Source organism: Lolium rigidum, chromosome 4 (genome assembly GCF_022539505.1).
Source record: "Lolium rigidum isolate FL_2022 chromosome 4, APGP_CSIRO_Lrig_0.1, whole genome shotgun sequence".
Taxonomy (NCBI): Eukaryota; Viridiplantae; Streptophyta; class Magnoliopsida; order Poales; family Poaceae; genus Lolium; species Lolium rigidum.
In genome coordinates, this window is record NC_061511.1 from 226,183,528 (window position 1) to 226,197,023 (window position 13,496).

The following is a 13,496-nucleotide window of genomic DNA, read 5'->3' on the forward strand; positions in this document are numbered from 1 at the left end:
AGCTATTTGACGGTCCGGTGTGATTTTTGGGCCACACTGACGCGTAGCCGGAAATTTTTGGAGTCTAATACAATCGTCGGTAACTCCGTACCGGCCCCTTCGTGCCGGGTGTCGAATGGGCGAGCCGGTGCCTCACGTTGAATGGAAGCCCATGGCCATGCTTGGCAGTCTCAAGCTTGAAAATCATACTTCTACTCCCCAATTTCCTTCCTCTCATGCCCGCCGCTTCAATTCTCCCGCCATCGTACGCCACTCTAGTTCTCGCCCTCCTCTCCAACAAGCATCATCGCCGTCGCCGTTTCCGGCACACGTCGTAAAGCCAATCCTCATACCAATTATTGCAATTATACGATGGATGACACATCTTAGAAAACGCCGAACCAGGTGTTTGCCGCAAATATGCCGACTTGAAATCATGCCAATCCACTCTACGCTTACAACTAGAAGCAAGAACTAAGCAGAACTATTCTAATCTCACACATCGAAGCAGAACTACTCTACTCTCACGGATCGAAGCAAAAACTAAACAGATCGAAGCAAAAACTAAGCAAAACTACCAGATCGAAGCAAGAACTAAGCAAAACTATCAGATCTAAGCTAGGGTTGGAAGGTAATCACATTGATCTGGCAGTCGGTACCGGCAGGGGAAAGTGTATTTTTAGGTTTAAATTTATCGCAAAAAAGTGTACATCTATATACTACCAATGCAATTAATTAATGCAATTAGCTCCTGGTAATCACTCTCCAATTCCATCCTCCAATCCTCATTTCTCTCCTCCACCTCAATCACCAATCATCATTTCTCTCATTCAATTAGTAGAAAGAAGATTTGTAAAATAAAATTGTTTAGTACACTTATTCGCGGACGGAACGGCTTGATCGCAACCGACGGCCGTGATCTTTCGGTCCAACTTCCAATCGCCACATCTCTGGCCCTGCCTGCAAAACCCTAGCCGCAACATCTCCTGACTATAAAATCCTCCACGTTCCATCTGCCGCCTCTTCTCTCCTAGGCCTCCCCCTTCGCCGCCGCCGCCGCCGCCACCTCCCGCCGCGAGCTCCCGCTCCCAATCTCCCCCTTGGCGACCATGGCGAACGCGCAGGAGTCGCTCGTCCAGGTGGGCACGATGCGCGGCCACAACGACGTGGTGACCGCCATCGCCGCGCCGATCGACAACTCGCCGTACATCGTCTCCGCCTCCCGCGACAAGTCGGTGCTGGTCTGGGACCTCACCAACCCGGCCCCGTGCCCCCCCGACGGCTCGGCCCCCATCGAGTACGCCCCGCCCTTCCGCCGCCTCACCGGCCACAGCCACTTCGTCCAGGACGTCGTCCTCAGCTCCGACGGCCAGTTCGCGCTCTCCGGATCCTGGGACGGCGAGCTCCGCCTCTGGGACCTCTCCACCGGCCTCACCACCCGCCGCTTCGTCGGCCACTCCAAGGACGTCATCTCCGTCGCCTTCTCCGTCGACAACCGCCAGATCGTCTCCGCGTCCAGGGACACCACCATCAAGCTCTGGAACACCCTCGGTGAGTGCAAGTACACCATCGGCGGCGACCTCGGCGGCGGCGAGGGACACACTGGATGGGTCTCCTGCGTCAGGTTCTCCCCCAACACCTTCCAGCCCACCATCGTCTCCGGCTCCTGGGACAAGACCGTCAAGGTCTGGAACCTTACCAACTGCAAGATCCGCCACACGCTCGCGGGACACGGTGGCTACGTCAATGCCGTCGCCGTCAGCCCCGACGGTTCCCTGTGCGCCTCCGGCGGCAAGGACGGCGTCACGCTGCTCTGGGACCTGTCCGAGGGGAAGAGGCTCTACCAGCTGGAAGCCGGCTCCATCATCCACTCGCTCTGCTTCTCACCCAACCGCTACTGGCTCTGTGCTGCGACAGAGGACTCTGTCAAGATCTGGGACCTGGAGTCCAAGCACGTCGTGCAGGACCTCAAGCCAGAAGTCCAGGTCTCCAAGAACTCGGTACGTCTCTACCATCCTACTTGTTAGATCGGTTGTGGTGTCTGATAATGGTTCTTTTTTTGATATGCAATGCATTGTGGATTATTATTGTGCTATAGATATTTGTTCATGGTGATAAAATGTGGCATAGCAGAGTGTATATTAGTTAGTAGTACAATTGTAATTCATCACTTATGGACAATCCATTTTCATTCATTACATATTCATCATTAGTTTGTAACATTCATGCTTGTGTTGCCTGTTGTGTAATGTAATGTATTATGTAAGGTGTCCTTACTCTTGACATTCATCTTTGTGTTGTGTAATATAATGTAAGGTGACCTTACTTGGGAGGCTATCAATGTGTTGATTTTGCCATTTCACTGGTTTAAAGACTATTATTGATCTGTTGGTCAATCTTTCATTAGCGTTGAACCTCATTAGTACGACCTTTTATTTTTACAGGAGTATAACCTTGTTCTTGCTTCTTGTATTGGTATTGGTTGAACCTTGTTCTTGCTTCTTGTACATTTTAACGGCCTATGGTTGATAGCTATTGATCTAAAGTTATGAACTGTTTACATGATAGATGGCATCATTTTCAGTTATTAGCCTGTGGTGCAAAGGCTAGGCACATTGTTTGTATGTTATAGCTCCATTATCCACCGATAGATATCATGTTATGTATTAGCCCGGGCTTTATAGGTCTGATAACTTAGTTTGCATGTTTTAGCTCCGTTGTTGACGCATAGATGTCGACTGTGTAAGGGTAGACATAAAATTCGTATGTTTTGCGCTCCTGATTATTGTTTAATATTTATGTGGTTGAACATTGTTGTGCAATGAACAAATGGTAATCCTGTTTTACTGAATATGCATAGTTTTCTCTCTGACTCTATTGAGAGCAGTTGACTAATTATGTTTTTTATTGTAGCTTTATCTCGACAATCAACATAATTTCTTATCACCTATATATCGAATTATGTTTTCCGCTCTATTGTGCTACATAGACTGCTCTACTTATAATTCTTTCATCAGTTGTATCTATGTTGACCCATCGTAGTTCCACTATTATAGCTTATCCTCCTTCACACTGGTACTTTGTATTGACTACTGTGGTATTTCTGTGTAGCTGCTTTACTGCACAAGCTTGAGCTGGAGCGCGGATGGAAGCACTCTCTACACAGGATACACTGATGGAACCATCAGGGTCTTCAAGATCCAAACTGGGTACGGCTACTAGATAACAGGAAGTCTGTCGAGGGGTATTGCTTAGGAGCCTTGCTGGTCAAACGGTTGTAATGCCCGTCAAGTTTTTGGCTGTTCTGAGGCACATTATCTGCCTGCTACTTTGAGCTTGAGTCACTGTTCTATTTTTTTATATTATGCTTAGGTTTGTTGATGAGCACATTATTCATCAGTAATATGGAAGAGAATCAGTTATCTCACCACTGTTTTGTTTTGATTATTGCTTCAAATATACTCATACTATTTAGCCATGCTACTCTTGGTGCTGGAATCCTGATTGCTGAGTACCTAATGTTGGTTGTGTGCGTTTATAGAGGAGTTGCTATGTTTTCTGCTCTCTGTTATCGGAGCTGAAATTTTCTCATTGTCTTGTGCTTACTTAGATCACACTCATGCTAATATTTTCCACTAACTTGTGTATTACTACCACCGTCTCTGTGATCGCTTTTTTACATTATTGATTTTTTCTCCGAAATTTTCCTTAAGTTCTCTTAAATTTCTGAGAGAACTTTTGCTGATCTCTTTCATGTTTGCCCATGGGGTGCATGGTCCTACATTTCCTGGGTGACCTTCGATCTCTTTCAAGTTTGTTCTCGAGAAATGCTTTCATGTGTGTTGCCACTTATTTTTCTGGGTGGCATTCTTTGAACCGTTGCTGGTCAAATCGATTGTATTTTGCCCGTTGTGATGAACATTTGTCTGCTACTTTGAGCTGGTTCCACCGTTTTACAGTATATTCTATGCTTAGATTGCTGAGTTATACAATTTTGGTTTGTGATTTTTGTACTCCTCCGTCTATAAAAGGATGTTGAAGATTTGTCCAAATTCGAATGCGAGTGTCTGGTACACCTAAATTTGAACAATTTTTTGTAATAATTTACCGAGGATCTATAGATCATCAACTGGAGTAGCAGTCTCAGTTAGTCTGCTGTTAGTTTCCTCCCTTGAACTTTCGCCTGTTGTGTTCCTGTCAAAGCATGTAGCATCACTATGCTTGGTTTGATCTTATGGTACTTGGGCCTGATAAGTCACAATCCGGCATCCTCCATCAAATCAACAATCCGTCGCGGTCGCTCTTGAACCTAACCTCTCCCATTTTAATTCCATTATAATCCATTCCGTGACGCAAATTTGACGAGGCTAATTCAAAATCTCCTCACAAGATAACCCATCACGCAACTTTGCCGTCAGACCAAAAACGTGTCACGACCAATTCGCCACCCAAACCTGTTCAGTTTTTCAGTCGTAATAATGTGCTAGCAGTAGAAGCAAGCAGCGGCCATCTAAGCATTGCACCACCGGTGCACCTAATCCTTCCCGTCTTTTCCTGGTGAGCAAGATAGTTTGCTGCCGCCAAAGCCGCCATGTCTTCGTCCATGTACAAGCAGCTGGGCTTGGGCGCCACCGGCTCGCCGGTCACCGCCACCCATCTCCTGCTCCTCGTCCTCGGCGCCGGCTTCCTCGCACTCACCGTCTTCGTCGTCCACCCCAACGACTTCCGCCTCCAGTCGTTCTTCTCCGGTGGCGACGGCTGCCCCGGCAGCCCGACTGATCTCCATGGCGCGGCGCCAGTCACGATGCAGAGGGCCGACACGCCGGCTGTGTCACCCGATGAGCACCCCGGCGCGCGCGTGCTGATCGGCATCCAGACGATGCCGGCCAAGTACGAGCGCCGCAACCTGATCCGTACCGTGTACGCGCTCCAGGTGAGGGAAAACCCCTCCCTCGCCGCTGCCGTCGACGTGCGCTTCGTCCTCTGCAACGTAACCTCCCCGGTCGATGCCGTGCTCGTCTCCCTGGAGGCCATCCGCTACAACGACATCCTCCTCCTCAACTGCGCCGAGAACATGGACGGCGGCAAGACGTACGACTTCTTCTCCACCGTCGCGCGCGCCTTCCCCAACGGCACCTACGACTACGTGATGAAGGCCGACGACGACACGTACCTCCGGCTCCCGGCGCTCACCGCATGGCTGGGCGCGGCGGCGCGGGAGGACGCGTACCTGGGCCTGGTGATGCCGTGCGACACCGAGAACTTCTACCCGTTCCCGCCGTTCATGTCCGGGATGGGGTACGTGCTGTCGTGGGACCTGGTGGCGTGGGTGGCCACGTCGGAGACCAGCCGCCGCGACCACGTCGGGCCGGAGGACATGTGGACGGGGCGGTGGCTCAACGTCGCCGGCAAGGCCAAGAACCGGTACGACGGCGCGCCCAGGATGTACAACTACAGGGGCGACTCCCCGGTCAACTGCTTCCGCCGCGACTTCCACCCGGACACCATCGCTGTGCACATGCTCAAGGACGACAAGCGGTGGGCCGAGACGCTCGCCTACTTCAACGCCACCGCCGCGCTCCCGACGTCCGGACGGTACCACCACCTGCCATGATTGATTTTAATCGGTTCCATGGAACGTTCTTCGTTTTGGATACTGGCTCCATTGGTTCGACCCAGTCGGGCTATCGTAGGTACGGAAGCGTGCGTTGATTTGTTTTGTCGGGGTTGGTTTGACAAAAAAGGGATGATAAATTGACTTGTCCATACACCGTGCACCACGGATATATATTTTTTCAGCTCATATGTTTCAAATTTTCAAGTTGCAATGGACTTTTGATGCGATTGATACGTCGGATTGAGAGGGATGGTATTTTGTTTCGATGGTTTCTACGGGGATGATGAGTTTGTAGACCCCACGCCACATGGGATGGTGTTTTGGCACCCGAAAGCATATGATCCTATGTGCCAAATTGAATTTTCGCCACGCCATGACCCTTCTTTTTTAGGGAAACAACAGGTTTCTGCTACGGATTTTATTAATTACCAACACAAATTACATCGTTCAAGATAAAATCTAAAATGAAGCCCGGGGGTTCATCGATCGAATTACAAGATACTTTACTCCTAAAATACTCTTTAGCTAATTCACGAGCCACTTTATTTGCTTCCCTCAGACAATGAACGAACGAAATAGTACCAATTGAAAGGACTTGATCAATGCAATATGCAAATATAGCCGACGATTCGCTCCATGCTTCTTCTCCAGAACATGCTTCAATTATATCAGTTGAGTCAGATTCAGCTAGAAGATTGTTGCACCCCATCCCATGAGCCAAGAAAAGGCCTTCCTTCATCGCCAACGCCTCCGACATTGATGCTGAAGCAACATGTGGAATGTATTTAGTACATGCTGCAATAAAATTTTGTAATCTGCTAAGATCGCACCAGCAGCTCCAACTTTGGCATCTTCATGGAATGAAACATCTACATTGATTTTTACTTGCCTCGGTCCGGGTTTTTTCCACTTAATTGCCGCACCATCAGGTTATTTCTTTGAAGTCTGGGTCTTCGTTATGAGTTCGCCTAGAATCCACCAGAGGTACCAACAACATACCGATACCACCTCTTTGAGATTGATGGTCTGAAACCTCGCCAGGGAATTGTCTTTAAGACGTAATATATGTTCCAGTACCGCTGACCGTGACCTATCTATTGGAGATACATCATTGATAAGTCCATCTAGGCCTAATACCATCCAGGCTTCAACCAATTTTGACCATCACTTCAATGAGCCATCTTCAGAGTTGCTTCAGAACTTCTCATGTCTTGACCCAAGAGACTCATTTTCTAGATTCGATGTGAATATTTATCGTGTATCTTATCATGATGAGTATGATCCTATACAAGATAACCTTCACTTCCTAAAAGGGTTTTCTCAGTGACAAAGATCATGAAGACCATGTTGCGCAACAAGGTATCCGTAGTGCCATCTTGTCGACTTGATGATGTGCTATATCGAGTGAGAGATATTCAGTAATCTTGATCGATAAATTTATGGGAAGTTCTAAAAAAAGAGGGAGAGCTTTTTCATTGCCTAAAAACACACACACACACACATACCCCACATACATATATCATTAAAGCTTAATCATTGGTACGTTTTTAGGTTCTACTTATATTCAAATATGTTTCTATTTATATTGTGCAATTTATTTATATTTTACATGGTGATATTTTTTCTGATATGCTTTGTCAAAGTTTACAAAGATTGACTTTGACTAAACCCAGAATGCAAGGTAATTATGGACAGAGGGTGTACTAAATTATTGTGTTGGATTCACTGGCGGAGATAGGCCGGGGACCCCCTAAGATTTTGTATTTATGCCTTTTCCATGCCTAACAAATATATTTTCTACGTTGCCCTCAATATGTTCATTCATGGAGACAGGGGACCAGTTGGAGCCTGCCCCCTCCCCCCCTAAGATTTTGTATTTATGCCTAAATCCCTCCTTCTCTATGCCTAACAAATATATTTTCTGCTTTGCCCCTCCCCCAATTCATTTTTCATGCCTCCGCCATTGAATGTGTTCCACTACTTTCATGTTTGCATTATTTTAGAGTTTTCTCTAGCTCACAGTATCACCTTCCTTCGCGACTGGTGAGTATGGTGCATCACATTGTTGTAAAAGGCCCTATTTTAAAGGTTAAAAGGTAGCTTTATAATGAGTGATGCATAACCTCACTCTTAATCAAGAGTGACTCTTAACAAATGGTTACTTTCGTTCTCTCTATTCGGAATTATCAACTATGCTACCTGCAGAGTCACACGACATACCCAGTTGTAGATGCAAGTGATATAGGATTTATTTTTTCTTCAAAGTTTGAGTCTACGAGTTTCAGCCTTTTTCAACAGGAAAGCATTCGGTCACACACGCTATCTTTCTTGTATACTAGTACTTGTTAAGGGCATCTCCAAAAGAAAATCTTATACTTGTCCCTAATTTTTTTGAGTGGATATACTTCCCCCCAATTGCGCGGGCAGCCTGACCCGCAGTCTGACCCAAAATTTCTGGGCCTGGGCTTGAAATTGTTGGCCCAATGGCCAGACCTAGATAGTGCAGATGGACACATTAAACAAGAGGCCCGGCCTACCAGGCTGTCGGGCTTTTTAGATGGGCCATCCTGGGCAGTTTTCCAACTCCAGGCTTTACCTGTGCCTAGGGAAACCCATAATGGCCCAAAACTGTTTCTTTTAGCAATCAGGGGCAATAGCTTCGAGAGTATTGCTATGAGTGTTCCGTCACAGGGTGTTAAAAAAAAAAGAGTGATCCGTAACAGAAAAAGAAAGTGGGAGTCCTAAATAAGCAAAAGGAAGAGATCCCACATCACAACCAAAAACATTTGCTAGCATCTGCATATTCTGATCATCGTTGTGCCAACAATTTCAGTAACCAGAGAAGGAGAGTCACTAGATTCCAAAAAGAAAGTTAAGTAGAAAATGTGGCTGGCTGATCATTTTGCTCATTCTCTCTTCTCCCATTTTGCTCACTCTCTCTTCTCCTTTCCAGTATTTGCTCTAACTGTGAAAAGTGATCTATTCATGCCTTTGTCCCATTAAGGCCTTGTTTGGTACTAGAGTTTTAGTGGAGATTAGCGGGAATAATCCGCTTCAAATTTTAAATCCCCACTTATCCCCAATGCATGTTTGGTGCTAGAGTATGAAAGAGTTTAATCCCCACTTATCTCCACTTTTCCCCCAAATTTTAGTGTAATTTTTTCAATCCCCAATACTCTACCCCTACCTAGTGGATTGGGGATGGGGTTTTGTGAAGATTGGGTGACAGCAGTGATTCACCCAATACTCTAGAGTATTATCCCCACTAATCCCCCACTGAAACACTAGTACCAAACAAGGCCTAAGATGTGGGTCAAGTGTGTCTGTGGGCTTTCCGTGCATGCGTGCATGTCCTGTGCTATGCGGGTGTGTGTGGGCGCTCAATGCATGTGTACGCTCCGTGCTTGTGTATGTGTTGTGCATGCATGATGTATGTATTTGTGCATGCTGGGTGCGTTCGTGTGGTGCATGCATGTGTGTGATGTGTGTGGGCCTATGCGTGCACGGGCGTATGTCTGCTGTATGAGATATTGAAAAACTAATTTCTATACATGTCATTGTTAGCACAAGCTAATATAGCAATTCAATTTTAACTTTAAAGGATGCTCTTGGAGCAGTTTTTTGTTTGTTTGTTAAACTTCTCTCCCGTCTTCCTATAGCCGGTTTCGCAATCCAAAACATAGAAATGCTCTTAGAGATGACAGATGAGCTAGTTATTTCACTATCGACAATTCCACTTTCCACCTAAAACATAGGCGGTTCAATGTGTACAATACCGGTTCAAATGGCCAAACCTTCTTTATTGGCATTCTTTCCCCGACGCACACTTCTTATGAACTCAGTTTTATTGCCGGCAGCACAATCCACCTACGTCACCACCAAGACCCACCGACACCCATAACAAACATGGCCCTTCCCTTTTTCATCTATGTTGCTATGGCCAGTGGCGGGTGCAAGGGTAGGCATGGGGTAGAACATGATACGGGATACAATAACACATGATACAGAATAAAAAGTAATTCCGTTGTAGAATAGCAATTTTTCAGCATGTGTGCTGCCCCTAAAACCAGTTTTTATGCACCAGGGGCACCACCGTGCACCCCTACCATCATCTCCCTAGCTCCGCCACTTCCCATGGCTACCGGGATAGCACTCTCGGACCCGCCACCACTTGCATGCCTCTCTGCAAATCCCAACGAAGTACCTTTGTCCTCTTGGCGAACACCCCCTAACTCGGCTGAACTCAATGCACGATTGAGTAAACATTACTTGGACGATGCTTAAGAGTAAAGATCTAATGTAAACTAATTTTACATGGCATACACAATGATTCCATTCTTCATACTCAATGCATATAGTATTGCACCCGCATTATGGTACTCCCTCCGATCCATATTAACTTAATGCTAAAATGGATGTATCTACAACGAAAATGTGTCTAGATACATCTATATTAGTGTCAAGTAATATAAATCAGAGGGAGTAACTAAAGTTTCAAACAAATAGAATCGAAGTTTTGAGAACATAGACTGCTCTCCTAGTAGTTGTGATAAAAGTTTCCAAATAGATATAATCAAAGCTTTCAGACATTTATTGGACGCCTGTTGGAGTACTAACTTTTGGACTGATGGATTATTGGATAATAAACTTAACCATTGTAACTAGCTGAGAGTACTAATTGGTGAGCATGGGATTCCCATAAATTGGAGCGTCACCTTCTTTCCACGCAAAATCCTTGACTCCTGCCTGGTAGCCGGCCATCCACGCATCATAGTGGTTGGAGTTGCCCCAGTAGCCGAGATTGTAGCCGTCTGTCCATGCCCTGTCGTGGTCGAGGTCGTCGTCGAGGTCCTGCTCCTCCTCGTAGTCGTCGTCCTTGCACTCCTCGACGAGCAGCTGCTTCATGGTGCCTACGTGCCTCTCCAGGTCGGCGATGGCGTTGCCCATCTGCTGGTTCACGAAGGCGTTTTCCTCTAGGGCGGCAATGGAGTCCCGGATCGACTCGATCGTCTCCCGGTCGACGATCACAGCGGGCGGTGCTGTGGCTGCTGCCTTGTCAGGACTGGTCTTCGTCTCGGGCGCGGCGGCCTCAGTTAGCGCCGCCGCCGCCGCGGTTTCGATCTGAGTGATCTTTGCCTCGGGCGCAGCGGGCTCGGACGGCGAAGCAGTCGCAGCAGAGTTGATCATAGGACTCTCCGCCGAGGCCGCCTTCTTCTCCTTGAAGACGTCGAGGAGGCTGACGGTCTTCATGGAGGACACGAGCAGCGCGTGGACGGCGGAGCCCTCGTTCTCGAAACCGACCACGGCAGGAGGACCCATGGAGGCGAACTGAATGGGGCCGAAAGGAGCGAAGGCCCTGACGAGGTCGGCGATGCCGGTGCCCGCCGGAACGTCCTCGATCACGATGGCACGCCGGCCGCCGCCGTCCAGGTTCTCTGGCGGCAGAGCCATGGTGGCGTACGTCTGCTTTTCAGTTGAGATAATTTTGTGACGTGCGTGCGCCGGTTTTACCACATGCGACCAATATATATGGAGTCGAATCGAGTCGGGGGCTCTGGGCAGGGCAGGGCCAGCCGGAACCAAAACTCTCCTGACACATTTTTAGCTTTACCTACTAATAAAGAAAGTAAGATTTCTTTCTATTTTTCGTCCGTTTTTAATTTACCCTTAGTTTTCTGTTGAAATTACAGGAACTGCCACCGCTTAAGTGAAATAGCTTTTTTTTTCTGTCAGATGGCTACTTCCCTTTTAAATCTTTCGATCGCTCTACACATGGGCCAAGGCCCAGCATAAACAGCAAACCTATCGGGCTTCGGCCTAAACAAATGGCCATGAGAGTCTGGCCGAGAAGATACATGATGTGCATGCGGCCTTGCATGTCTGGGATCACGAAATTTTGAGAAAGCCGCGTCAACGGCTCGACGAGCTTCAGAGAGAACTCAATAAGGTCATGGACGGGCCATTATGATGAGGCTACTGCCTACTGCCCGGCAGCAGTCGATTCGGCTTGAGATGGAGAATTTACATGAATAAGAGGAAGTCAAGTGGGTTCAGCGTAGCCGTGCGAATTGGATGAAATACGGTGATAGGAATACTAACTTTTTCCACAATTTTACTTTGGCTAGAAGGAAGAAAAATCTCATTAAGAATTGAAGTCTGAACATGGTGATTGGATTGAGGACCAAGATCAACTTTCTAACCACATCAGAACTTACTTTGCAGGTCTTTTTTCTAAGGAGGTTGAAGAACCTGACCACGAAGTCATTAATAAAGTCATTAATAAAGTGAAGCCTTGCATAATTACTACAGAGATGAACAATATTCTATGCGCCGAATATACTAGAGAAGAAGTAAAGAAAGCCCTGTTTGATATTGGAGACCTCAAAGCTCCGGGCCAGATGGTCTCGATGCCAATTTCTTAAAAAAGTATTGGTTCCTGTTTGGGGAGGTTTTAATAGATGAAGTTCTCTTGGCGATTAACTCTAGAGCGATTCCCGAAGGGTGGAATAACACTACAATTGTTCTCATCCCAAAAGTGGACAGCCCAGAGAAAGTCACTCAGTTCAGGTCGATAAGTTTGTGTAACGTCCTATAAGAAATCATCTCAAAAGTTATTGCGAAGAGGCTGAAAACTATCTTACCAGAGGTCATTTCTTCAAACCAGAGCGCCTTCATCCCTGGGCGTTTAATCACAGATAATTTCTTGGTTGCTTATGAGTCCTATCATACAATAAAGAATAAGAAGATTGAGAAATATGGAATGTGCGCCATCAAGCTAGATATGCACAAAGCATACGACCGCGTTGAGAGGTCTTTTCTTGAAAAGATTATGATTATGCTGGGTTTCAATATTGAGTGGGTCACTCTGATCATGGAATGTATATCCTCTGTCCAATACCAAGTTCATGTGAATGGCAATGAATCTGCTCCTATCACGCCGTTCAGGGGACTTCGCCAGGGGGACCCTTTGTCTCCTTATTTATTTTTGCTTTGTGGTGAAGGGTTGTCAAGCTTACTTAAACATTAAGAGGAGGCGGAAAACATAATTGGTGTTAATGTATTCCGTAATGCCCCTGTTTTTCCCACTTATTATTCGCTGACGACTCTCTTATTCTAATGATCGAGAGGTGATATCTCGAATGCCCAAGCTCTGCATAGAGTTTTGAGTGACTACTGTGCCTCTTCTGGTCAGCTTGTTAGTTCTGATAAATCAAGTTTTTCTTCATCCCTTGTACTGCTATCGACGTGAAGGAGGTCATTTTCTTGGAGCTTGATATCATGACTGAAGCATTACATATAAATATTTAGGTTTACCGCCATTGATTGGCATTGGAAAATCTGATTGTTTTATGCACTTAGTTGACAGAATATGTAGCAGATTGAAGGGATATATGGAGAAGCTGCTATCCTATGGAGGAAAGGAAGTTCTTTTGAAAGCTATTGCGCAAGCTATTCCTGCCTATGCTATGTCGTTTTTTAGACTCCCTAAATCGGTAATTAAAGGGTTCACAGATGCTATGTCCCGATACTGGTGGGGAGATGATGATGATAAAAACATATGAATTGGTTCGTGTGGTGGAAAATATGTGTTCCAAAGAAGAAGGGTGGCATGGATTTCAGAGATCTCGAAAGTTTCAACCTTGCAATGCTTGCTAAACAAGCCCGGTGTCTTCTCTGCGAGCCATAATCTTTGTGTGCCCAAGTTCTTAGGGAAAAATATTACCCATCTGGTGACGTCCTTAATGCCATATACATGGCAAAGCATCTTTAGTGGAATTCAGACTTTCAAAAAGGGTACATTTGGCGTGTTGGGAGCGGCAAAAATATTGACATATGGAATGATCCGTGGATTCCGTCCTATCCCTCTCGAAAGATTATTTCTCCTCGTGGTAATGTCATT

General features: G+C 46.4%; 2 protein-coding genes across 2 annotated transcripts; both read left to right on the forward strand.

Moving 5' to 3' along the window:
- Nucleotides 1–1,055: 1,055 nt before the first annotated feature.
- On the forward strand, nucleotides 1,056–3,460 carry LOC124707174 (guanine nucleotide-binding protein subunit beta-like protein A). The gene is made up of 2 exons (XM_047238833.1): nucleotides 1,056–1,979; nucleotides 3,091–3,460. The coding sequence occupies exons 1-2, from the start codon at nucleotides 1,089–1,091 to the stop codon at nucleotides 3,199–3,201; spliced, it is 1,002 nt and encodes a 333-aa protein (XP_047094789.1). The 5' UTR covers nucleotides 1,056–1,088; the 3' UTR covers nucleotides 3,202–3,460.
- Nucleotides 3,461–4,447: 987 nt separating this feature from the next.
- LOC124650198 (beta-1,3-galactosyltransferase pvg3-like) lies at nucleotides 4,448–5,821 on the forward strand. Its single transcript, XM_047189751.1, has one exon. The coding sequence runs from the start codon at nucleotides 4,571–4,573 to the stop codon at nucleotides 5,591–5,593; it is 1,023 nt and encodes a 340-aa protein (XP_047045707.1). The 5' UTR covers nucleotides 4,448–4,570; the 3' UTR covers nucleotides 5,594–5,821.
- Nucleotides 5,822–13,496: the final 7,675 nt, after the last annotated feature.